This window comes from Corticium candelabrum, chromosome 7 (assembly GCF_963422355.1).
Source record: "Corticium candelabrum chromosome 7, ooCorCand1.1, whole genome shotgun sequence".
Classification (NCBI taxonomy): Eukaryota; Metazoa; Porifera; class Homoscleromorpha; order Homosclerophorida; family Plakinidae; genus Corticium; species Corticium candelabrum.
Genome location: NC_085091.1, coordinates 6,047,684 through 6,073,756, shown reverse-complemented (window position 1 = coordinate 6,073,756; position 26,073 = coordinate 6,047,684). Strand labels below are relative to the sequence as shown.

The 26,073-nt window shown below is 40.1% G+C and overlaps 4 protein-coding genes across 6 annotated transcripts in view; all 4 read right to left on the bottom strand.

Moving 5' to 3' along the window:
- Positions 1–1,041: 1,041 nt before the first annotated feature.
- LOC134182123 (hemicentin-1-like) lies at positions 1,042–6,531 on the bottom strand. 2 transcript variants are annotated; one of them, XM_062649468.1, is made up of 12 exons: positions 6,228–6,531; positions 6,125–6,160; positions 5,702–6,040; positions 5,368–5,649; positions 5,146–5,312; positions 4,947–5,094; positions 4,562–4,894; positions 4,224–4,502; positions 3,998–4,165; positions 2,301–2,342; positions 1,989–2,066; positions 1,042–1,922 (listed from the first exon to the last, which is right to left on the bottom strand). In XM_062649468.1, the coding sequence occupies exons 1-12, from the start codon at positions 6,295–6,297 to the stop codon at positions 1,249–1,251; spliced, it is 2,616 nt and encodes an 871-aa protein (XP_062505452.1). In that variant the 5' UTR covers positions 6,298–6,531; the 3' UTR covers positions 1,042–1,248. The 2 variants fall into 2 exon arrangements, with proteins under 2 accessions (XP_062505452.1, XP_062505453.1); XM_062649469.1 differs by having other exon boundaries at positions 2,316–2,342.
- A 2,726-nt stretch (positions 6,532–9,257) lies between these two features.
- LOC134181766 (uncharacterized) lies at positions 9,258–10,751 on the bottom strand. The gene has a single exon (XM_062649032.1). It carries the CDS (start codon positions 10,749–10,751, stop codon positions 9,258–9,260), a length of 1,494 nt encoding a protein of 497 aa, XP_062505016.1.
- A 2,097-nt stretch (positions 10,752–12,848) lies between these two features.
- LOC134182523 (hemicentin-1-like) lies at positions 12,849–19,014 on the bottom strand. 2 transcript variants are annotated; one of them, XM_062649936.1, is made up of 12 exons: positions 18,886–19,014; positions 18,783–18,818; positions 18,361–18,699; positions 18,027–18,308; positions 17,818–17,972; positions 17,619–17,766; positions 17,235–17,567; positions 16,897–17,175; positions 16,669–16,836; positions 14,219–14,269; positions 13,906–14,031; positions 12,849–13,839 (listed from the first exon to the last, which is right to left on the bottom strand). In XM_062649936.1, the coding sequence occupies exons 1-12, from the start codon at positions 18,953–18,955 to the stop codon at positions 13,169–13,171; spliced, it is 2,658 nt and encodes an 885-aa protein (XP_062505920.1). In that variant the 5' UTR covers positions 18,956–19,014; the 3' UTR covers positions 12,849–13,168. The 2 variants fall into 2 exon arrangements, with proteins under 2 accessions (XP_062505920.1, XP_062505919.1); XM_062649935.1 differs by having other exon boundaries at positions 17,818–18,308.
- A 2,584-nt stretch (positions 19,015–21,598) lies between these two features.
- Positions 21,599–26,073, bottom strand: part of LOC134182226 (hemicentin-1-like) — a 9,387-nt gene continuing 4,912 nt past the window's right edge. The window contains exons 6-9 of the mRNA XM_062649608.1: positions 25,406–25,726; positions 23,828–24,103; positions 23,585–23,761; positions 21,599–22,378 (exon numbers count right to left, since the gene is read on the bottom strand). Coding sequence (XP_062505592.1) covers positions 21,879–22,378; positions 23,585–23,761; positions 23,828–24,103; positions 25,406–25,726 — 1,274 coding nt within the window. The 3' untranslated portion in view covers positions 21,599–21,878. The remainder of the gene's footprint in view (positions 22,379–23,584; positions 23,762–23,827; positions 24,104–25,405; positions 25,727–26,073) is intronic.

Genomic DNA, 26,073 nt, shown 5'->3' with positions numbered 1-26,073 from the left:
CTCACCATCTGCTTGAGTCACGCAACGAAGTAGCCAGCATTCCCTGATTGGGGGGGGGGGCACAGATCATATATCTGTGTTTAATTTTTTAAATTTGACTGTTGTTAGTTTTGTATGTATACGTTTGTTTAAGTATATATGTATGTATTTACATGAGAAAACGTAATTCTTCTGTTTATGGTGAAACCAACTCCCAGTGAACGCTTAGGTAGTGGCTGCGTTTAGGCATACCATAAGGATGCAAATACAGATGATAGAAAGAAAAGAAAACAGGACGTTAATTAATATCTTCTCGAGACCACTTGCAGAAAGAAAAAGAGTTGTAACTATCTACTAATGTGGCAATGATATCTAGCCTAATTGATGTATGTATGATTGTAATGTAAACGTTTTATACTGAGTCTGAATTAAGGATTCCTTCAATACAAACTGAAAAAATGTATGTGTCTTTGTATGCATGTATGTATGTATATATACATTGATTGAAGAGTCGTTACCGAAATCGGTTGACATGCCATCGTGTATGTAACACTACTAGTATAGACAATGTTGTATTCCATTGTCATTAAAATCTTGTCTATATCCGACCGCAACCACGTGCATTGTTATCACATGCAGTATACTTAGAAAACATCCATCCAGTTGCATACTACACTCGAGCAGTCTCAACCGCATTACAAGTTTATGTCGGTATAGACAAATATTAGGGAGGCCTGTGCCCCTAGGTCCCTCATAGCTACGCCTCTGTTAAGTGGCTTCAAGCCTTAGTGCCTTCTTGCTTGGTGCCCAAGACCAGACTCTGGCATCATAGCACCAGTTGGCCACCCCTGCAAATAGATGCTTAAATGCGTTAAGAACGTTTTAGTATACATAGACTGTAGTATCCAAAAACGGCATCAGAAATTGTGCTTTCGAAACAATATGTTAGTAGGAAATCCTAGAAGCAACGGCCCAACGATTATAGTTTGTCTAGTGAGTCGTACATATTTGATCGACGGTGTCTTCATGTATGCAGAAACGTCGTTTTAAGAGCTAACCATCGTTTCGATCGATACATAAAACTTGGCGTGTTTACTGTCGCGGTACCTAGGCAATTGCAGTCGTAACTAGAGACTACAGTACATACCAACAAGTCAAATCTCTAATAATTATAGTCCAACCCCATGCGGCTACTACTCGTCGACATATCTATTTTTTCAGTTTTCAGAATGTTTAATCAGTTGGATCTATAAACGTCCGTCTAGAGACCTAATTTTTTTTATCGGGTACGCAGCCGTCCGGTTCGACGTAGTAGTCCTCTTCCTCGTATTGTTGCTGAGTTTGTGATGAGAGTTGAGGTGGAACGTTAGCATATTTCTCAGATTTTGAGGCTGTCGTTGATGGCTTGACATTGGACCTTAGTTTATCATAACTTATTTCGGGTTTAGGATACTTGTAGCAATCTTCAAGACGTGGTGGGGGTGTAGGATGCTTGGAACTGCCTTCATGACTTGTTTTGGGTTTAGGATGCTTGTTGCTACCTTCATAACTTGCTTGAGGTTTACGAGGACTAGAACTTGTTTGCTTGTCAATCGGTTGCACGTGGAGTTCTGACACCTCCTCCACGTCTTCATAATAGTCCTCTTCAACTAAATCAACCGTTTCGCTTGGTTCTGGATTAGTTGCTTGAGGCCTTTCAATTTTGACGTCCTTTTTCTCATTTTTGAACGTGACCGAAGAGTCATATCTGTCGTGGGCGGAGGCACGTATGTCAGACTTTCCTACATCTTTTCTGTCTCGAGCTCGTTCTGGTGGTGCATTACGGTCATTGTCCTTTCTTTTGAATATGTAGTACATTATGGCAACCGTGACTACAGAAGTGACGATTGCTGTCGGAATGATACACGCCACTGCTATCACACCAGCAGAAAGTGACTTGTTCTCTAGAAATGCAACCAAGTTGAGAGAATCTAGATTTAAAGATTTATGCTAGAGATGCATGTGTTTACCTGCATCGCAAAAAGTCTTATTAGGGCTTTTTGTCTTTTGAGTAGTCGTTGGCAAACTTGCAACTGTAGACGGCGTTTCTGTAGTAACAACGGCATCTGTTTGCGTGCACAGCTTAAACTTATAAAAGACAGATGATTAAAGAATTGGTAATAGAATTAACTCAAAATGTATACATGCGAACAAAGTCAAGCATGGACAGGTAACTTGAATGTTGACTGTTTTGTACATCGAGACAGGAAACGTTAACGTTGTGACACGCATGGACAAGTACAGAAGTACGAAAGGATTTCATTTTTAGTTTTTAGCAACACCTGACGTATACGTACTCTTTACTGTTGATGTGGTTGTCGGCACTGCAAAAAGATCAAGAAAATGATATGACACAACGACCATTTAATATACATCTTATTGTATCTATATTTATATAATATGTTATTTAAAACAAATGAAGTAACGCAAAGTCATGGGTTTGAAAAAGATGCAGTAGCAACTGACATTTAGACCTTTGATCATGACTGTAAGAGGTTATTGTTTATGACTAGGTTGACCCCTTACCTTCGTCGGATCTTCATGTAGTCTTATATCACCAGGTAACTACGCCGTCAGATACCTTCACCGGCCGAACTTCGCCAGACTTGCTGGAGGGAGAGTCTGGTCTCGGCTCGAGTTCGGCCATGTATGCGCATGCGTGAACAGTACCGTGCTGCAGGAGACAGTCATCAGACGGGGACTCCGACCCTGCCCCTTTCACGTTGGAATACCAACGGAGATATGGGTGGAAAGGTAAGAGTCAACAACTTTTTTTCTAAAGCGCTGACGCTTGCAATTGCTACAATGACCGCAACACACCTGCAGTGCCAAGTATATAGTGCTTCGTGCGGATAACTCCGCCTTTAGCTACAACGCGCGTTAGTGGCACCGCTAGCGCGCACGACTCTGGGGTGGAGTCAATTCTGTCTAGCGTTGTCACAAAACATTTAGAAACTAAGGTTTTGACTAGAATTTTTGTTTGACAACTATAATAAGAAAAATTTTGTAATGTAAAAGCATTGTGTACATTCAGTGCGTGTGTTTGTTTGTTTGTTTGTTTGTTTGTGTGTGTGTGTGTGTGTGTGTGTGTGTGTGTGTGTGTGTGTGTTCGTGTTTGTTTTTTGTTCGTTTGTGTGTGTGGGTTTGTGTGTGTTTCTTTGTTGGTTTGTTCTTGTTTGTGTGTGTGTGTGTGTGTGTGTGTGTGTGTGTGTGTGTGTGTGTGTGTGTGTGTGTGTGTGTGTGTGTGTGTGTGTGTGTGTGTGTGTGTGTGTGTTCGTGTTTGTTTTTTGTTCGTTTGTGTGTGTGGGTTTGTGTGTGTTTCTTTGTTGGTTTGTTCTTGTTTGTGTGTGTGTGTGTGTGTGTGTGTGTGTGTGTGTGTGTGTGTGTGTGTGTGTGTGTGTGTGTGTGTGTGTGTGTGTGTGTGTGTGTGTGTGTGTGTGTGTGTGTGTGTGTGTGTGTGTGTGTGTGTGTGTGTGTGTACGTGTGCGCGTGTGTGATTGCTGTATCTATTTTCACGGTCGACTATAATGAACTTAATTAACAACTACGAAAACCTTTACGGTAACAAGTGACATTTAGTTGGATATAAAGTGATGTTTCATTTATGGATTTGCGAAAAGAGCTTTGCTCTTGCGTTAAGGGAGACTTCTCGGTGCACATAAGCAGTTGAACTACACCGTAACTTGTCCCGCTATTTCATCCTACTGTACTTTGAATGGTCAATTGCTTGCTCGCTGATCGATGCATCGGCAATCTCAGGTGCTTTAATTTATTTGAATAAATATCTACCTGTTACTCAAAGCATTTAAGATACTACTGTAAGACTAGAAATGCATGGTATAAGTATTCTGATTTACTTGTTTTCCAGAAATAGAAAAACTACACAATTAAATGATTTTAAAATTTAGAGCAGCCATTTTATTTAGTTTAATTTCTACAGTGTATTAAAAATATAATTATATTTCAATGAACAACTGACCGGACAGACAAGGCTTATAGGAGTAGCAAGTTGATGCATTAAATTCTGGACCAGAGCAGCCATTTTGATTATAACAACGTCTTCTTCTGATTCTGATTCCTGCTGTAGGTCCGCAACTGACGCTACACAGAGAATTGTCGGTCCACCAACTCCATCCTCCTGGTAAGCCTAAAATGTTGATTTCGCGTTAGGACATACAGTGTTATAGAATACGTATACATCTCACCTCTCACTACAACTGAAACAGTGGCATTTGTAACAATCCCGACTGAATTTCGTGCACTGCAAGTGTAATGAGTTACACTGATTTCATTTGTTGTAAAGAGGTAAGTTATCTTGTAATTGCTTCCATTTATTGAAGAATAACCGAGACTCTGGTCATCATTTTTGAACCAGCGAACCCATGGTGCATAAACCAGAGACTTTGCAAAGCAAGCTATGATGTGACTTCCGTACAAATTTCTAACAAATGATGAGGAGGAAGTGACGGTTACGCGAGGCATTCCTAGATCATAACATCTATGTTGCTGTATAACTTAGAAACAAAAAGGACTATAAAATCACCTTGAATTGTGACGGGTATAAATGACGTGACTTCAATTTTAGGCAAAATGCTAGATGCTGGAGCACTCATATACAAACGCCAGCTGTAAACAGCTGTATCTGATTCTTCCAAACTTCCAAGATAGATAGTAACGTTAGTTGTGCGAATGTGTTTTTGTTCAGAGAACTGGGAATATGTCGCCGGCGAGTACAAATGACCTTCTTTGGCTACTGATACAGCAAACAGTTTATACTCTAACGACTGAAACGATAGCGATAACTCGACGTTAGTCCAGGAAGATGTTTCTACTTTGTCTGGAAAACGCAAGTACAAACAACAGAGAAGACTTCTGTCTAAGAATACAAAAATTTAATTCATTTTAAAAATTATTTTTAAGGTTTTTACCTATTGTTAATGATGCAGCGCGAGACTCGACAATTCCCATCCGATTGTATGCTTCACAAGTATAGTTTCCCACATCAGACACGTTCACTGGTTTGATTGTTAACCACGTCAGCGAACGATTTGGAGCTCTGTATAGGTAGTTACCATTCTAATAAAAAAGATGTCAAATAAAGGTAATTAGAAGGTTTTGTCCTATTACCTTTTTCCAAACGATAGAAGGCCGAGGATAGCCGTGAACTTGACAGTGAAAAACAGCTTGCAGTCCTTCATTGTATAAGGAATCGTCTTCTCTGTACGGACCGCTCTGAGCGGGTAGCATAGAATCAAAGTGAACTGATGTTGGATGAAATAGAATTTTTGGAAGCGCTAGAAATAGAAAGTATTGTGAAGAGTTTAAAGTACTTGGATGCAGTTATTATACTATGAACTATTAGCCAGAAAGATTGTTTCGCCTCGTTCAGGAAATTTTGCGCTCTGCATTGAAAATATCCATTGTCTCCTTCCCTTACGTTTCTTATTAGTAGATGGTTTCCTTGCAATTCAAATTGAGACAAAAGATCAGAGCCAACTTGAATCTCCAACCCGTTCTTGTACCACGTCACTACAGGTGGCGGTATTCCGGTCACATCACAAAGAAGTAACACCCTGTCACTTTCGTTCACAGTTTGATTGTACGTTTCTGAGAGAAAGCTGGGTGGTTGTCCTAGATAAGGAGTTCTTGCATTGATCAAACAGTTAAATTACATTCTACTGACCAGTTGTGTAGCGTAAACTAAAGGCTCGTCTTGTCGACGAACCATCAGAAGAGAAGAAAAGACGAAGAGGAGCTTTATGAATCACCGTGTGAGCTTCGGTGCCCTTAAAGTTTGCTAATTCAGTGTAGTATTCAGAAAATGGATCATCAGTAATCGACAGATAGTCGCAGCACGAATCAGTAAGAAAGTAATCGAATGTGATGACGACGGACACGTTCTCCACCCGAGGAATAATATTCCACTCGCACTGCACCGAGTTCTCGTAATGTTCGTTGTAAGAGTCGTAACCAGGTGGACGAATAACGCCAGCCAACCCCGTCAGATTAGCTCCACACATATCTACACAGGTCGACAAACAATGAAAGATGCTGCATACGTGTTTGTTTTCTAGAGCGTTCCCAACGCAAGAATACAGTTTCTTACCGCTGCAATTCAGACCGTAGTATGGTAGGTCGCAGCCTGAAAGCAATCGCAAGATATGATGCAATCGCAGTTTTACCTCTGACGTTGTGTTTTTTGTTCTTACATGGAACTGTTATCCAGTTGACGGCGAGCAACGTGACAGCAAGCCAAAGGCAAGATAAACCGCGTGCCATAAGACACTGACTATATATACAATTGATCTCTAGCGTTTCGATCGGCCTCAACGAGACAATAAGGTGGAGTGGGTGATGTCATCGACACTACCAACGTGTCATTTAACGAGTATACCCGGAACCATTGAAGACAAGTCGAGGTACCGCCTTTCGTACGAAATGTCACAAATGCAACCAATTATATACATACATTTTTCACACAAGCCAAAGTCTTTTAGTAAGATTTTGATATTGAGATTTTAGAGAACGGATTCACGTGACGTTAGGTTCCGGACTAAAGTTGTAACTGTTTATGCCACACTTTTTTGCTTCAATTGTTATAGACAAAGGCTACAATCGACGATTGCTGAATGCAGAGAGAAACACGGCATTACATCTTGAAATAAATTACGAGCTGGATATGAATTAGGGATTATGCATCTGCGAGTACAGTAACTCTATGAATATCTTTCCAACACTGTCGACGTCTGAAACTGATCTGAACGAACGTAATCAATAATTTCTTGTCATTGCAACATTGAACTACTTACACTATTTGCCCCACCATAAACTTTGCTGATATCAGATGTTCTCTGCTGCAGTAACAGAGTGAGGTCTTTCACATGGCCAAGAGTTTTTGTTACTATCACCAATTATATTATTATATTTTCAAACTTTGTAATTCCCTTCAGTCTCCCAGCTTGCGCAATCAGTCAAATTAAAAAAAATGCGCAATCCGCTGTGTTTGGCAATTCTTACCAACGTTCTGCTGTTTAATCTAGTATTAAATTAATTAATCTTTCATTTGTTGATTCTGACTTGTTAGGACACACGTATTTTGCATTAACTTAAATACATCTTATCTCATGGACTTTCACACAGCTGTACTCTAACGACTGAAGTTATATACAATTTTACATAACTCTGATAAAATTCAATTGCTATCAAATTCTGATAACAAAGAAGGCATGCTCTGCATTGCAATTGGCCGGTTGGCCGTTTCATGGTTGGTCTTGAGAGGCATTGCTGTGACAAAACCCTTACCAATGCTAGCCTCGAGCTAATTACATAGAATATCCGTTTCCAATCAAGCCAAATTTTTTATTTAGATTTTAATTAATATTGCAATTTTGAAAATGGAAGGCACGTGACGTTACTTAAGTCCTTGATTGAAAAGTTTTTGCGTCCTGCGCTTTTTACTTCTATTTCTTGAACAAATGTTACTTGTTGCAATTGACGTATGCTGCCTGCATTGTGAAACACGGCATTACGTCTTGACACTAACTCGTTGGTTGCTTAATACTAAACGCGAGTTTGCAAGTATCTAGGGTCCCAAGGCCGGCTGAGCAGGTTAGGCCAAGTGGGCCCCAGGCTACCGAACTTTTGAAAATGTGACTTCCACCAACGGGTTTTTAGCAAGTTCAAAAATATTGGTTCAGTAATTAAATAATTAGCAATTTTTATATTTATTGTAGGCGGGGTTTGGCTAAGCAAGACCTGACCCACCCAACATTTAGAATTCTCCGCTAACTCTGATGGTAAAATAAAAAAAATTAAGCTAAACGGACACGATCAATACTTTCTCGCACTTGAAAGACTAAAGTCTCGATTTCATATGTTATTAGTAACGTCCCTACAACTGCCTCGATTACTAGAGCTGATTTAACTAACAAGTCTCTCACTCCTTACCCGGATTGGGTGTCAATGTGGTTGAATACATGCGTAATATGGGTATGTCTGTTACTCAAAAATTTGTGGCAAAGAGAGTAAAGCGCAGTTACGCGACAACTGGTCTTAGCCATGACTAGTTTGGGACCAGCGTTAGGGGTTAGGGTGAGAAATATGGTTAGGGTTACGATTAGGGGTAATTATAGTTAAGGTTATTGTTAGAGTCAGGGTGAGGCTTAAGCCTTAAAGGGGAAGTCCAACAAAAATGAACTTGTATGAATAGATCTTACAAAGACAAATCGATCGGTATAAGTTACTCCGTTATCTTCGTTTTTGTATACGAGAACGAGCGACGTTTCTGTGACGTGCAACGCCCACGCGCCTGCTCCACGTTCCTGGTCGATTAAGCTCCGCTCACTGCGAACGAATTAATGCGTTTACGGATGACTGCTACGGATATATCGAGAATGACGAATGTGAATGCGAAGATATTATGAAGATCTGCCTTCTTGCCGTCAGTGATTCCTCTCTAAAGTAAAATGGTGTCGGTAGAGCTGTTTTTCCGCCAGACTTTGAAGCAGAATTCCTCAATACCACGGCTTACCTAGAGAACGCGCTTGTGCTTGAGTATTTGTTTAACCTTGTTCTTTTAATATCCGAAGAGAAACGTTCAGCACGCCGTCTGGCGTGTGCTACAGAGGACGTTCCTATTTCTACATCCGTCTGCTCACTTTCTTTGCCGCTGATTGGTAGAAGGTTACAATCCCGGATGTACAAATAGGATCACCAGTTGTAACTTCAATTGTACAACTTGTTCCTCAATGCCTCTCTCTTTCAAAAGTAGTCTGATAATTTCTCTAGGTACGGAGTCAAAAGCTTATTCCAGATCAACAAAAGAAATGTGGACAGCACACTCATGTTCAATAGACTTTTCAATTAACTGACGAACCAACCATATTTGATCAATTGTTCCTCTCCCCGGACGAAACCACATTGGGCTTCTAGTAGTAGAGGTTCAACTGACTGTTTAAGTCGTTCCAGAAGAATATTTGCTAATACCTTTCCAGGTACACTGAGTAATGAAATACCACGATTGTTGTCGCATATTAGTCTGTCATTTTTCTTAAAAACAGGGACAAGAACTGAATCTTTCCAATCCTGTGGCACTCTTCCTGAAGACAAAACTTGTTGAACAAGCTCAGATAGCCAATCAAAAAGCTCCGTAGGCCCAGCTTTCAGTTATTCAGCTGTTATTCCATCATATTACCAGATGGTCTATTATTTTTTAACTTTTTAATAACATTTGTGATTTCTTATTCACTCAGTGGAGCACCAGACCCAAAAGAGCGTACAACCATTCCAGAGTCTATTGCAATAGGACGTCTGACATTTAATACCGAGGCAAAGTGTCTCTTCCAACGATCTAACTGATCGTCAATACAAAGTAGTTTCTGACCATGCTCATCTAAAATTACTGAGGCAGGTTGAATGGGTACGTGATCAAAGTTTTTGAGCTTCCTGAAAAATTCATAATGATTGTGGTGTTTCAAGTCATATTCTAAATCAGATGCTTGTTTATGCAACCATTCTTCTTTGTCTTGTCGAACTGCTTGTTTCACTTGTTTGCATAAACTAACATAATGTTTCCTAGTCATCTCGTTTTCCTGACATTTCATCCAAGCGATGTGAGCCTTACGTTTCTTAGCTATCAACTGTAATGTACGCTCAGAAATCCATCTATTGTTCCTGGTTTGAACAACATTGAGGTGTTCATTTGCAGAGTCCCTAATTGCACTACAAAAATCAGACCACATAGCTTCAGTCTCAGTAGATAATCTTTGTGTGTATCTAGTCATGACGTTATTTCGATATTTGCCTAGAGCAATAGGATCACTGAGTACGTCTCGTGAAAAGGTTTTTAGTTGTCTTTTCCCACGTGGCTTCTGAAGTTTTAGTACCATCTTACTACAAACAAGTTTGTGGTCACTGTCAAAGTTTGTTCCTCGTCGTACTTTTGTATCATGTACCATTTTTTGCATAGACTGCTTTACCAAAACATAGTCTTTTAGACTTGTTTGTAATTTGGGATTAGGAGGATACCAAGTGGCAGTGTACATATTCTTATGCTGGAAAAAGGTGTTTTTGATTCCCAGGTTATGTGCTTGACAAAATTCTATCAGTCTAACCCCATTGTCACTGGTTGACTGTGATAAACCAAACTGACCAACAACTTTTGAAACTGCCTTTCCAAGTCTAGCATTAAAGTCACCCAGCACAACAACAAGCGAACCTGTCTTATGCATAGCAACATCAAGTTGTTGATAAAATTCATCTTTAAGTACCTCTTCACATTGTTCTGTTGGAGCGTAACCAACAATGACATTCAAAATTCCTTTGTCAGTAAGAAAGTCAGCAAGCAATATCCTCTCTGAGATAGGATCAAACGATTTGAGTGACTTCATCACATTATGTCTAAACACTAGAGCAACACACCTGGCAGCTAGCTCAGGTGGTCCAGAGAACAACAGACGATAGCAGGAATCTTTATCTAAATCCATCATATCTGCGCCAGTTAAGTGAGTTTCAGTAATGCCACATAATGTAATATCAGTTGTAATCAACTCTTTGGCAAGAAGGTCAGTTCTGCCCACACCCTTTAATGTTCGAACATTCCACACACCAAACTTGAGCAATTGATTCTTTTTCCACATCACGTCATTGATTTCTTTCCGCTTACGATGAATGGAAGAGCTTAAGCTAACAGTTGAAGGGTAGTGTAAACTTGACTTGCAACTATTCTTTACCATTATATTGGATATATGATGAAGTTTCTTTACATGGTTCCTCATGGAATTTACTGATGACAATACACTAGAGCAATCCAGAATAGGACATCTCATGGAATGACCAGACCATGTTATTGTGGTACCAGAAGCAGATTGGACACACACACACACACACACACACACACACACACACACACACACACACACACACACACACACACACACACACACACAGAGTCATTGATAATTCTGGGCATAGTCCTTGGGTCCCCAACACGACAAAATACGGATTCTTACCCTGACAATGAGGACCGTAATAGGGATCGTAGCAGCCTAAAACAAATTGCAATCATATGATAAAAATTTCAGTTTACAGTAGCGATATTATTACATCAGACTGCGATCTGTCTGACGGCGAGCAACGCCGCTGCAAGCCACAAGCAGGAGGAACCCATTGTTGTGAGCCGCTGACAATACGCCGAGATCTGCTCGAGATTCGAACAGACAATGAGGCCGCTTTGTCGATATCATCGACACTATCAACTTGTTGTCATAACAATCATCTGATCGTACACGACAGGTACCTCCTTTCACACTAATTTTCACAGATGCAAATAGCTAGTAAACTGTACAGAAATGTGCTGTTACACAAAGTTTAATATAAACGGTATCAAAATTATGGTTATCTGAAGTATCACTTAGATATCCGGTTTGAAACATGGATGTTACTGAATGACACGTGACTCTTATTCAGGGATTTGATTTTAATGCAGTGAGAATATCCAATGCATTTGAGCTCAGTCAACAAGTTTATTTGGGATTTAGTAATACAGTTTGACTATCTGGTAGTACTTATGCAAATGTAGAGGTGGCTGTGTTCGGATAAGGGTGGTGCCTTGTGTGGCACCATGCAGGAACTTATTCTGGTGCCCAACGGAAATAACACGCCTATACATGTGGATACCTGCACGAGACTGGTTTGAGAGTACATACCTATCTATATACATTCACATTTAGTACATACGTAGACATACATTTATACATTAGATACATACCTACAGATACTCATGTATATATGTATAATCTGACATGATACATACCGTACATGCACGCAGACAGAAAGTTAGGCAGGCACACAGATGATTGATATTCGCGATGCGTTGTGTTTACGGAATCACTGTTCTTCAGTCACAGTCACGTCACCATCTGGTTGAGTCACGCAGCGACGTAGCCAGCATTCCGTGATTGAGGGGGAGACAGATGTTATGTCTGTGTTTAATTTTTTTAATTTGACTGCTGTCAGTTTCGTCTGTATACGTACATGTGTAAGTTTACATGTATGTATTTACATGAAAAAATGTAACCATTCTGCTTATGGCGAAACCAACTCCCAGTGAACGCTTTAGGTTGTGGCTGCGTTTAGGCACACCATAAGGATGCAAATACAGATGATGGAAAGAAAAGAAAAACAGGACGTTAATTAATATCTCACTTGCAGAAAGAAAAAGAGTTGTAACTATATGTTGATATAACAATGATCTTTAGCCTAATTGGTGTATGTATGATTGCAATGTAAACGTTTTATACTGAGTCTGAATTATGGACTCTTTCAATACAAATCGAAAAAATGTATGTGTGTTTGTATGCGTGTAGGTATGTATATATACAAGACTCGTTACGGAAATCGGTTGACATACCATCGCGTATAACACCACTAGTATAGACAATGTTGTATCCCACTGTCATTAAAATCTTTTCTGACTGCAACCACGTGCACTGTTATCACCTGCAGTATACTTAGAAAACGTCCATCCAGTTGCATACTACCCTCGAGCAGTCTCAACCGCATTACAAGTTTATGTTGATATAGACAAATTTTAGGGAGGCCTGTGCCCCCAGGTCCCCCATAGCCACGCCTCTGTTAAGTGGCTTCAAGCCTTAGTGCTTTCTTGCTTGGTGCCCAAGACCAGACTCTGGCATCATAACACCAGTTGGCCACCCCTGCAAATAGATGCTTAAATGCGTTAAAGAACGTTGTAGTATACATAGACTGTAGTATGCAAAAACGGCATCAGAACTTGTGCTTTTGAAAACAATATGTTGGTAGGAAATCCTAGAAGCAACTTCCCAACGATTGTATTGTCCAGCGAGTCGTACATATTTGATCGACGTTGTCTTCATGTATGCAGAAACGTCGTTTCAAGAGCTAACCATCGTTTCGATCGATACATAAAACTTGGCGTGTTTACTGTCGCGGTATCTAGGCAATTGCAGTCGTAACTAGACTACAGTACTTACTACCAAGTCAAATTCCAAATAATTATAGTCCAATCCCATGCGGCTATATCACAGCTTGCAAAGCTACTCGTCGACATATCTATTTTTCAGTTTTCAGAATATTTTCAATTGTTTGGATGTATAGACGTCCGTATATAGACCTAATGCCTTTTATCGGGTACGCAGCCGTCCGGTTGGACGTAGAAGTCGTCCTCCTCGTATTGTTGCTGAGTTTGTGATGAGTGTTGAGACGGAACGTTAACATATCTCACTGATGTTGAGGCTTTCGTCGATGGCCTGACATTGGAACTTAGTTTATCATAACTTGTTTGGGGTTTAGGATGCTTGTAACCGCCTTCATAACTTGTTTGGGGTTTAGGATGCTTGTAACTGCCTTCACTTGCTTGGGGTTTAGGATGCTTGTAGCTACCTTCATAACTTGCTTGAGGTTTACGAGCACTAGAACTTGTTTGCTTGCCAAATGGTCGCTTGTGGAGTCCTGACACCCGCTCCACTTCTTCATAATACTCCTCTTCAACAAAATCAACCGTTTCGCTTGGTTCTGAATTAGTTGCTTGGGGCCTTTCTATTTTGACGTCATTTTTCTTATTTTTGAACGTAACCGAGGAATCATATCTGTCTTGGGCGGAAGCACGTGTGTCAGACTTTCCTACATCTTGTCTGTTTCGAGCTCGTTCTGGTGGTGCATCACGGTCATTGTCCTTTCTTTTGAATATGTAGTACATCATGGCAACCGTGACTACAAAGGTAACGATTGCTGTCGGAATGATACACGCCACTGCTATCACAGCAGCAGAAAGTGACTTGTCCTCTACAAATGCAACCAAGTTGAGAAAATTTAAAGGTAAAGATTTATGCTAGAGTTGCACGTATTTACCTGCATCGGAAATCGTCTTATTAGGGCTTTTTATCGTTTGAGTAGCCGTTGGCAAACTTGTAACTGTAGACGCCGTTTCGGTAGTAACAACGGCATCTGTTTGCGTGGACAGATTATACTTATGAACTACAGATGATTAAAGAATTGTTAATAGAATTAACTCAAAATGTACACATGCAAAAGACTTAAGCATGGACAGGTAACTAGACTTCTGACTGGTTTGTACATTGATACAGCAAAGATTAACGTTGTGACACGCATGAACAAGTAAAGAAGTACGAAATAATTTCATTTATAGTTTTTGGCAACTCACCTGACGTATACGTAGTCTTTACTGTTAAAGCAGCTGATGTGGTTGTCTCCACTGCAAAAAGATCAAGAAAGGGATATGACACAACGACCATTTAATATATATCTTATTGTATCTATATTTATACAATATATTATTAAAACAAATGGAAAACTTTGTGCATGACTGTAAGAGGTTATTGTTTAGGACTAGGTTGTCCCTTTACCTTCGTCAGATCTTTATATAGTCTTTCCGGCCAAACTTCGCCAGACTTGGCGGAGGGAAAGTCTGACTTTGGCTCGAGGATCGGAGTCTAAGTATGCGCATGCGTGAACTGTACTGTGCTGCAGGAGACGGTTATCAGACCGGGACTCCGACCCTTTGCCTCTACCAACGGAATAACGGAATACCAACGGAAATATGGGTGAAATGGTAAAGGACAACAATTTTTTTCTGAAGCGCTGACGCTTGCATTTGCTACAAAGACCGCAACACGCTTGCAGTGCCAAGTATTTGCACTTCGCATGGATAACTCCGCCGGCCCTTACCTACAACGCGCGGTAGCGGCACCGCTAGCGCGCACGACTTTGGGGTGCAGTCAACTCTGTCTAACGTTGTTACAAAACCTATAGAAACCGTTGCTTTGACCAGAATTTTTTTGACAACTATACTAAGAGAAATGTTATAATCTAAAATCATTGTGTACATTCAGTGCGTGTGTGTTTGTTGGTTTGTTTGTTTGTTTGTGTGTGTTTGTGTTTTTTTTTGTTTGTTTGTGTGTGTTTGCGTGTGTGTGTGTGTGTGTGTGTGTGTGTGTGTGTGTGTGTGTGTGTGTGTGTGTGTGTGTGTGTGTGTGTGTGTGTGTGTGTGTGTGTGTGTGTGTGTGTGTGTGTGTGTGTGTGTGTGTGTGTGTGTGTGTGTGTGTGTGTGTGTGTGTGTGTGTGTGTGTGTGTGTGTGTGTGTGTGTGTGTGTGTGTGTGTGTGTGTGTGTGTGTGTGTGTGTGTGTGTGTGTTTGTGTAAAAGAAGCTGTCTTTCAGTCTCCCCATGTAACACCTGAAACAAAAATTGTGCTGTTCCAGTCAACTGTCGTATCAGTTCTACTGTATGGGTTATCTCCTTGGGCCGTGACTAAAAGAGATATCGCAAGGCTTGTCACATTTACAAATCAATGTCAACGTTTTAGATTTGGTATAGACAAGTTCAAAACACCAATTGGAACGAATTACATCAACATCAGACACAAGCTTGGCAATCTTGAAACTGCAGAAGACTCTTTGATGGCTCAGCGGCTTAGATGGCTTGGTCATCTAGAACATATGGAAGATCATCGTCAGTCTAAGCAGCTGTTTCATTCGTGGCTACCATCAACTTGTCCAGCGCATGGGGTCAGACTAAGGTGGAAGACAGGATTGTAAAAGTCCTCAAAATGGTTGGTCTAACAAGCACCTGGTCCCAGCTTTCGCAGGACAGGCAGAAGTGGAAGAACGTCTGTGCTAGCAAAATTAAATCAATCGTCACTTCAAGAGTAGAATTAGAAAATGCCCAAAGTAGTCAGAAGGCTCGTGACAGAGCCGATCCCAGCAGATGTTAAGACCAACAGCTTCTGCTGTGCACTACCTGCAAGCGACTGTTTAGGTCACAAACAGGGAAGAAAGACACAATTGCAACATAGGATAAAATCGCTCAAAGTCTCGGGAACGAGCAACGGCCGGAATCAAGTAGTCGGAGATGCGATCATTTATTCACACGAGAGAGTGGCAAGAAAAGACATAAATGTCATCAACGTATTTAGATTTGCGACATATTTACCAGATAATGACTTCCTTTTTCTTACGCTTTTTACGTTTCGCCATCATCCATGTGGATGGGCAGTTGAAGGTTGAAGGTGTGTGTGTGTGTGTGTGTGTGTGTGTGTGTGTGTGTGTGTGTGTGTGTGTGTGTGTGTGTGTGTGTGTGTGTGTGTGTGTGTGTGTGTGTTTGCGCGTGTGTAATTGCTGTATCTATTTGCACGGTCGACTATAATGAACTTAATTAACGACTACGAAAATCTTTACGGTAACAAGTGACCTTTAGTTGGATTTAAAGTGATGTTTCATTTATGGATTTGCGAAAAGGGCTTTGTTCTTGCGTTAAGAGAGACTTCTCGGTGCACATAAGCAATTGAACTGCACCGCAACTTGTCCCGCTATTTCATCCTACTGTACTTTGAATGGCCAATTGTTTGCTCGCCGATCAAGGCATCGGCAATCTCAGGTGCTTTCATTAAATTGAATAACTATCTACCTGTTACTCAAAGCATTTAAGAGACTACTGTAAGACTATAAATGCATGGTATAAGTATTCTGATTTACTTGTTTTCATAAATAGAAAAACTACAAAATTAAATAATTTTAAAATTTAAAGCAGTTTATTTCATTTAGTTTAATTTTTACATTGTATTAACAATGTTATTATTAGCTAATGAACAACTGACCGGACAGACAAGGCTTATAGGAGTAGCAAGTTGATGCATTAATTGCTGGACCAGAGCAGCCATTTTGATTATAACAACGTCTTGTTCTGATTCTGATTCCTACTGAAGGTCCGCAACTGACACTACACAGAGAATTCTCGGTCCACCAACTCCATCCCCCTGGTAAGCCTAACATGATAATTTCACGTTAGTACATACAGTGGTATGGCAAATGCGTATACTTCCCACCTCTCACTACTACTGAAACAGTGGCATTTGTAACAATCCCGACTGAATTTTGTGCACTGCAAGTGTAATGAGTCACATTGATTCCAGTTGTTGTAAATAGGAAAGTTATCGTGTAATTGCTTCCTGTTATTGAAGAATACCCGAGTCTCTGATCTGCATTTTTGAACCAGCGAACCGATGGTGCATAAACCAGAGACTCTGCAAAGCAAGCTATGATTTGGAATCCGTACAAATTTCTAACAAATGATGAGGAGGGAGTGACGGTCACGCGAGTATTTCCTAGATCATAACATCTATGTTGTTGTATAACTTAGAAAGAAAAAGGACTACAAAGTCACCTGGAATTGTGATGGGTATAAATGACGTGACTTCTATATTAGGCAAAAAGCTAGCTGTTGAAGCACTCATATACAAACGCCAGCTGTAGACAGCTGTATCTGATTCTTCCAAACTTCCAAGATTGATAGTAACGTTAGTTGTGCGAATGTAATTTTGGTTAGAGAACTGGGAATATGTTGCCGGCGAGTACAAATGACCTTCTTTGGCTACTGATACAGCCAAAAGTTTATACTCTGACGACTGAAACGATAGCGACAACTCGACGTTAGCCCAAGAAGATGTTTCTACTTTGTCTGGAAAACGCAAGTACAAACAACAGAGAACACTTTTTCCTAAAAATACAAAATTTAATTTATTTTGGTAATTATTTTCAAGGTTTTTACCTATTGTTAATGATGCAGCGCGAGACACGACACTTCCCATGCGATTGTATGCTACACAAGTATAGTTGCCCACATCAGACACGTTCACTGGTTTGATTGTTAACCACGTCAGCGAACGATATCCAGATGTGTATAGATATTTACCATCCTAATAAAAGATGTCAAAATATAGGTAATTAGAAGGGTTTTGTTCTCTTACCTTTACCCAATGGATATAAGGCCGAGGATACCCGTGAACTTGACAGCGAAAAACGGCTTGCAGTCCTTCATTGCGTAAGGAACCATCTTCGCTGTGAGCGGGTAGCAAAGAATCAAAGTGAACTGATGTTGGATGAAATAGAATTTTTGGAAGCGCTAAAAATAAAAGAAGTATTTTAAATCGTTTTAGTACTTGGATGCAGTTATTACTATAAACGAATAGCCGGAAATATTGTTCCGTCTCGTTCAGGAAATTTTGCGCTCTGCATTGAAAATATCCAATGTCTCCTTCCGTTACGTTTGTTATTATTAGATGGTTTCCTTGCAATTCAAATTGAGACAAAAGATTAGAGCCAACTTGAATCTCCAACCCGTTTTTGTACCACGTCACTACAGGTGGTGGCATTCCTTGCACATTACAAAGAAGTAACACCCTGTCACCTTCGTTCACATATTGATTGTACGTTCGTGAAAGAAAGCTGGGTGGTTGTCCTAGATAAGGAGTTCTTGCATTGATCAAACAGTTAAATAATATTCTACTAACCAGTTGTGTAGCGTAAACTAAAGGCTCGTCTTGTCGACGAACCATCAGAGTAGAAGAAAAGACGAAGAGGAGCTTTATGAATCACCGTGTGGGCTTCGGTGTCTTTAAATTTTGCTAGTTCAGTGGAGTATCCAGAAAATGAATCAGCAGTAACCGACAGATAGTCGCAGCACGTTTCAGTAAGAAAATGATCGAATGTGATGACGACGTACACGTTCTCCACCTGAGGAATAATATTCCACTCGCACTGCACCGAGTTCTCGTAATGTTCGTTGTAAGAGTCGTAACCAGGTGGACGAATAACGCCAGCCAACCCCGTCAGATTAGCTCCACACATATCTAGACGGATCGACAAACAATGAAACATATTGCATACGTGTTTGTGTCTAGAGCGTTCCCAACGCAAGAATACAGCTTCTTACCGCTGCAATTCAGGCCGTAGTATGGTAGGTCGCAGCCTGAAAGCAATCGTAAGACATAATGCAATCGCAGTTTTACCTCTGACGTTGTGTTTTTTGTTCTTACAGCTAACTGTTATCCAGTTGACGGCGAGCAACGTGACAGCAAGCCAAACGCAAGATAAATCGCGTGCCATAAGACACTGACTATACGATCGATCTCTAGCGTTTCGATCGGCCTCAACGAGACAATAAGGTGGAGTGGGTGATGTCATCGACACTACCAACGTGTCATAACGAGTATCCCGGAACCATTGAAGACAAGTCGAGGTACCGCCTTTCGTACGAAATGTCACAAATGCAACCAACTATATGAATACATTTTCACACAAGCCAAAGTCTTTTAGTAAGATTTTGATATTGAGATTTTAAAGAACGGATTCACGTGACGTTAGGTTCCGGACTAAAGTTGTAACTGTTTATGCCACACTTTTTTGCTTCAATTCTTATAGACAAACGTTACAATCGACGATTGCTGAATGCAGAGAGAAACACGGCATTACATCTTGAAACAAATTACTGGTTGGACATAAGTTAGCGATTATGCATCTGCGAGTACAGTAACTCTATGAATATCCTTCCAACAATGTCAACGTCTGAAACTGATCTGAATGGACGTAATCGATAATTTCTTGTCATTGCAACATTGATCTACTTACACTATTTGCCTTACAATAAACTTTGCAGATATCAGATGTTCGCTGCTGCAGTAACAGAGTGAGTTCTTTTACATGGCCAAGCGCGTACGTTACTACCACCAATGCTATTTATTATATTTTCAAACTTTGTAATTCCCTTCAGTCTCCCAGCTTGCTCAATCAGTCAATTTTTTAATAAATGCGCAATCCACTGTGTTTGGCAAACCTTACCAGCGTTCTGCTGTTTAATCTTGTATTTAATTAATTGATTTACTTTTCCGTGATCTTTCATTTGTTGACTCTGACTTGTTAAAATACACGTATTTTGTACTGATAATTAAATAATTATAATTTCATGGAGTTTTACACAGCTGTACTCTGACGACTGAAGTTATATACAATTTTACATAACACTGATAAAATTCAATTGTTATCAAATTCTGATAACATTTAATTGTTATCAAATTCTGATGACAATTAAGGCATGTACTGCATTCCAATTGGCCGGCTGGCCATTTCATGGTTGTTGTTGAGAGTCGTTGCTGTAACCCAACCCTAACCAATGCTAGCCTCGGGCTAATTACATAGAAAATCCGTTTTTCAAACTAGCCAAAAAGTTTTATTAAAATTTTAATATTGCGATATTGAAGAACGAAAGCACGTGACGTTAATTATGTCCTTGATTGAAAGGTTTTGTGTCTTGCGCTTTTTACTTCTATTTCTTGAACAAATACTTATTGTTGCTATTGACGTTAGCTGCATGCATTGTGAAACACGGCATTACGTCTTGATACTAACTCGTTGGTTGCCTAAACGCGAGTTTGCAAGTATCTAGGGTCCCAAGGCCGGCTGAGCAGGGTAGCTCAAGTGGGTCCCATGCTACCCAACTTTTGAAAATGTGACTTCCGCCAACGGGTTTTTGGCGAGTTCGAAAATATTGATTCAAGTAATTAAATAATTAGCAATTTTTTACCTTTATTGTAACACCTGACCCACCCAACATCTAGAATTCTCCGCTAACGCAGAGAGCAAAATCAAAAAGTTAAGCTAAATAGATAAGTTCCATACTTTCTCGAACTTGAAAGATCAAAGTCTCAATTCCATAGGTTATTGGTAACGCCCTTGCAGCTGCCTCGATTACTAAAGCTAATTTAACTAACAAGCCTCTCACTCCGTACCAGATGTGGGTGTCAATGTGGTTGTATGTATGCGTAATATCGGCAGGCCCGGATACAGAATTTCTGAAAGAGGAGGTCCAAGTGTTATTAACCACGCCCCATAGAAGCTATATCTTTGTATGAACTATAAAACCCAGCAAACTCACTTCAATGTCTATTAGGGTTAATTTCCTAGCATATTTATTAGATAATTATAGGCATGTATAAGTTTAGAGTTAAACGAATTAACCATCCATCAAAATTTAATAACACAGTAACAACATTGCGGATCGGCTGTGGTGGGCGTGTCGTTGAAGAGGAGGGGTCTGATTCCCAGGACCACTCCCCTCTATCCGTCAATAATGGGTGTGTCTGTTACTCCAATAGTTGTAGCAAAGAGAATTAAGTGCTGTCACGCGACAACTGGTCCTAGCCATGGCTAGTCCGGCATAAGCGTTAGGAGTTAGGGTTAGAGATATGGTTACGGTGACGGTTAGTGGCAATTATAGTTAAGGTTATTGTTAGAGTCAGGGTGAGGCTTATAGCCTAGGGTTACGCAAAGTCCTTTCCACACAAGTGGATTTGCACTCGACAGCGACCAGTTGTCTTGGAGATGATCCAGTCACGTCAACGTGAGAAATCCCATTTTCTATGCTTTTAGTATTGCACCCATATAGTGTCGACTGCTTTGTATACTTCGATCGAAACACTCTGACGTCACATATCCTGGTTCCCGTCTTACTTGCTTTACTGTTAGGACGAGGGCTAGGGTTACTGTTAAGGTTAGGGTTAGAATCCTGGACCACTGGCAAAGTGGGAGCTCAATTAGGTCATAATCCATATTTGTCAATTTCGGTTTTTTCTTTGTCTCTACAGGTTGATGCAAACGTTTGCTGTAGTGACCATTTCTCAACCTTCAAAATCGTCTAATTGAGCATTCCAACTCTAATGACCTAAAAATTGTAAACGACGTTCTAATGGCGGATAGTATTACATATAATTGTTACAGTACTTTTATAAAAATTATCGAATTCTATTTTCGAAAATGAAAGCGTTGTATAAGCAAGATTTACAAATTTTAGCGAGTCAATTCAAATTCTTAAATTGCATGTACATGCATGCTGTGCTGTTTGTACCGTTTCAAATATTTCATATCTAAGATTCTGAAATTTCAAAGGTCGGTGTGTTTGATTTCCATATGTACAGTAGATTATTGCATATCTACATTCTGCAAAGCAGCATCCGACCTCGTGTCGTGAACTGCGTCACAGATCTGTTTCTCGTGAAGAACAAAAACGGGATTCAGATAGTTGAGCTCCAACAGTCGAATTAGCGTGATCGTCATCTAACGGACAGGCGACCACCTTATCAATCTCTAACTCTCTTTGCTCGCTAAGCTGTGAATTGATATCATTCTTTAGGTTTTTGGCAAAAGCGGCGTAGGCGTTTCCATTTGTTCTAGTGCAATTTCTTGTTTGTGAATCCAACTCGCTCTTGTTTTGTCCACGAGTTGAAGTCTGATATCTTTTGAAAACACAAAAAGAGACTAGAGCTGTAAATATTGCCGTAAGAAAAACCGCCGGTATAATACACGTCAATGCAAAATCGACATCGAGAATAGATTCTTGGGCAACACGGGCAGTGGATGTCATAGTAGTTGGAAAGAATGTTGATGACGATGTCGTGATGTTTGTTGTAGACATTGCAGTCTTCGGGGCGGTTCTAGTTGCACTTCTGATTACCGTAGAAGATAGTAGAGGAGATGCTATTTAGAAGAGTATAGAATACATTTACAAACAATCGACACACACACACACACGCACACACACACACACACACACACACACACAGACACGTGCATGCACGCACACCAACGCACACACACACACACACACACACACACACACACACACACACACACACACACACACACACACACACACACAGATACACACACTCTCACACACACACACCTAAAAATATAAAATCCTAAGTGTCAGGAGCTGCCTCTCAGAAGTCACGCCCCCAGCTGTTTGGCTGGGCCGTGTGCGCTACTCAGGGAACTTTGGGCCTGCGCTAGCAAACTCCTGGAGCCGGGCCAGGCACTCGCAAGAGCACCGACTTTTGAAGCCAACTGTGGTGTGAGCACCCGAAGTCTCACCAAGACCCCAGTGGCTGATATCACGTCACAGCGGATGGCAGCTTAGGACCCCAGTCAATGACCAAGTACTCATTTATAATGCTGAGTCGAGAGAAGCAAATGTGTGTTAGTTTCTTGCTTAAGGAAATTATGCCATAGCTCGCCATCACTGTGACTTGAACCTGTGACCCTTCAAGGTCCCGGATGTAAACACTCCATAAGATGACTCTCTAACCAACTGAGCTATCGCAGACACACACACACACACACACACACACACACACACACACACACACACACACACATACACACACACACACACACACAAACACAGACAGACAGACAGACAGACAGACAGACAGACAGACAGACACACAGACACAGAGACAGACACAGAGACAGACAGACAGACACACACACACAAAAACACACACACACACACTCACACACACACACACTCACAGACACAGACACAGACACACACACACACACACACACACACACACACACACACACACACACACACACACACACACACACACACACACACACACACACACACACGAACGGAGGCGTGACGTACATATATCTCGTCCAGATACTTAACTGCTTCTCTAACAAACTATACATAAACATCTGCATGTAAAATACACAGCAAAAAGTACCACATAGTAAAAATGTAAATCGAAACATAACCAAATAGCCTTGCCTACTAAAACTCAACTTTGCATCTAGAGAGTCAAACACAAAATATCTAATACAAAAATGTGCATACAATTGATATATTTTATTAATGTTTTAAGTATTTTTTCTCATTAGACGACGACTTACATGTTTTACTCTCGGGACAGTATCGACGTTGTGGAAAGCAAGTGTCCATCCTGTAATTCAAACCACGACAACGAGATGTCTCAATACACTTGCGCTCTACTATCCTAAACCCGGGGGTAAATCCGCAAGTCACGCTGCAATGGCTCGATTCTGTCCACCAGCTCCAACTTCCTTCAGCTAAAACAAAGAAACGCAATATACATGGCAAAGTCAGTAACTGTATAGATACTGTATACTTCCTACTTCTTAGCAGCACGGAAATCGAAGCTGAAACGTATCCCATGTTGTTGTTAGCTTTGCATGTAAAGTGTTTCAACGTCGTGTTTTTCAGATAACCAGTTTTAATGACCAGGTAGGCGCTTGGCCGTTTGAGAAGATCGTAGATTGAGACTCCATTTTCATACCACGTGATTCTGTTTACTAGAGGGTAACTTGCTTTCGCCAGGCAACTCATTGAACGTTTTTCAAACGTGTCAAAAAGTAGTACAGGAGATGGCGTGATGCTAATGTTGAGTCTCTCTAGACGCAAACCGAATCGTTAATTGTTAGGTGCCAAATATGAATTTGGAAAAATTTAGGTCACCATTTTTGGTTGCTTGATAATTTCTTATTATAAATAATTAGAATGTTTAGTCATCAAAAGGCGGTAAAGCATCGTTCTATTACTTTTACAGACAGACAGACAGACAGACAGACGACAGACCATTTTATTGTTACAGATCCTCTACTTGTACACATTCTAAACTTCTATAATGAACCAGTCCTTCACAGCGAAATACTTTAAAACATTAGTGGACTTAGATCTGTACATTGACAGACAAACAGACGGACAGACAGACAGATAGACAGACAGACAAACAGACAGACAGACAGACAGACAGACAGAGAGACGCACTGACGTACATACATACATACATACAGACAGACAGACAGACAGACAATGACATACATACATAAATACATACATACATACACACATACAGACAGACAGACAGACAGGCACACACACACACACACACACACACACACACACACACACACACACACACACACTTTGATGTACGTACAGTACACGGAGTCTTAGATGGGTCTCTTTTATGAAAGCTTTTTCTAAATAATATTTATAGATTATTTTATATTCACACTAATGCAGTATCACTGTTCTATCAGATTCTGAGATGTAACATGTGAGTTCCTACCGACATTGCACCTAGCTATATGGAACAGTAGCGGTAGTCAAATATTATAGTGCAGCTCTTGCATTGTAGAAAGGTGGAACACGTCTACGCGCGCGCGCGCGCGCGTGTGTGTGTGTGTGTGTTTGTGATTTCAAAACACGGCTACCTGCGTACCACGTCCACGCATGCAACATTACTTAATCAAAAATATACTCATCTATTCAAACTACAAATATTCAGTTATATATTTAAATTTAAACTATTGCAAACCAACAGATGTTTACTAAAACAAATTTCTTGCCTTTTTCATACTGACCAAATACAAGAAATTGAGATACAATACTGTAGATGGAGGCAACTGCGTAGCTGCTCTGGCTAAGCGAGGGCTTACTAAACCCCAACTTATTAAAGCGTTGTCGCGATTTTAAATTTGTATGTCGCATCTGTTGCTATTGTATACACTTAGTGATGATGATGTATACCATCGATTGTTATTGAACTGGACAATTTTTCTAATTAGACCGCAAGTTAATTTTTAGATTTTATATAAATAGGTTATTAATATATAAACCATAATATTATATGAACCTACCAAAATTAGGCCTTGCTACATCACGGATAGTTGTGTACTATTTGAGCTTACCTTTTATCATAATTGCGGTGTATGATGATACGACCAACACATTTTGAGACTTTCTTTCTTCCAAGTAATAGTGCCATCCGTATACGCCAGAGTCTGACTGATCCGTCATCGGTCCAATTTCCATTATGGTTTCGCCAGTACTTGTAGTCCGAGGCGAGGACACGCGAGTGTAAGGGCGGCCATCTAATGTTACTGACACATTGTGAAGTGTGAATTGATTGCGATTGTAATGTATGTCTAGTATGCCTGTATTGCCACTTGATAATTCTCCTGCCTCTGGTATATATTTGATTGCAGCAAAAGAGTCATTCCATATCTTTCCTAAATAGCAATCTATTAATATCAATGTTAAATAGGTGATTTACAAAATTAATGTGAGACATATGGGCACTAACAATTTTATAAATGTTTGTTGGACAAATGTGATATATACATGCACATAGAAAATATATATATGTGCTAATAATATATTTAATATTTATGATATATATATATATATATATATATATATATATATATATATATATATATATATATATATATATATATATATATATATATATATATAAATTCAAGAATAGGCATATAACAAAAAATTAAATTTAAAAGATTTGTGTCAAAAGAGATCGTATACTGTACATGCATGCCCGTAGGCTAGGATATTTACT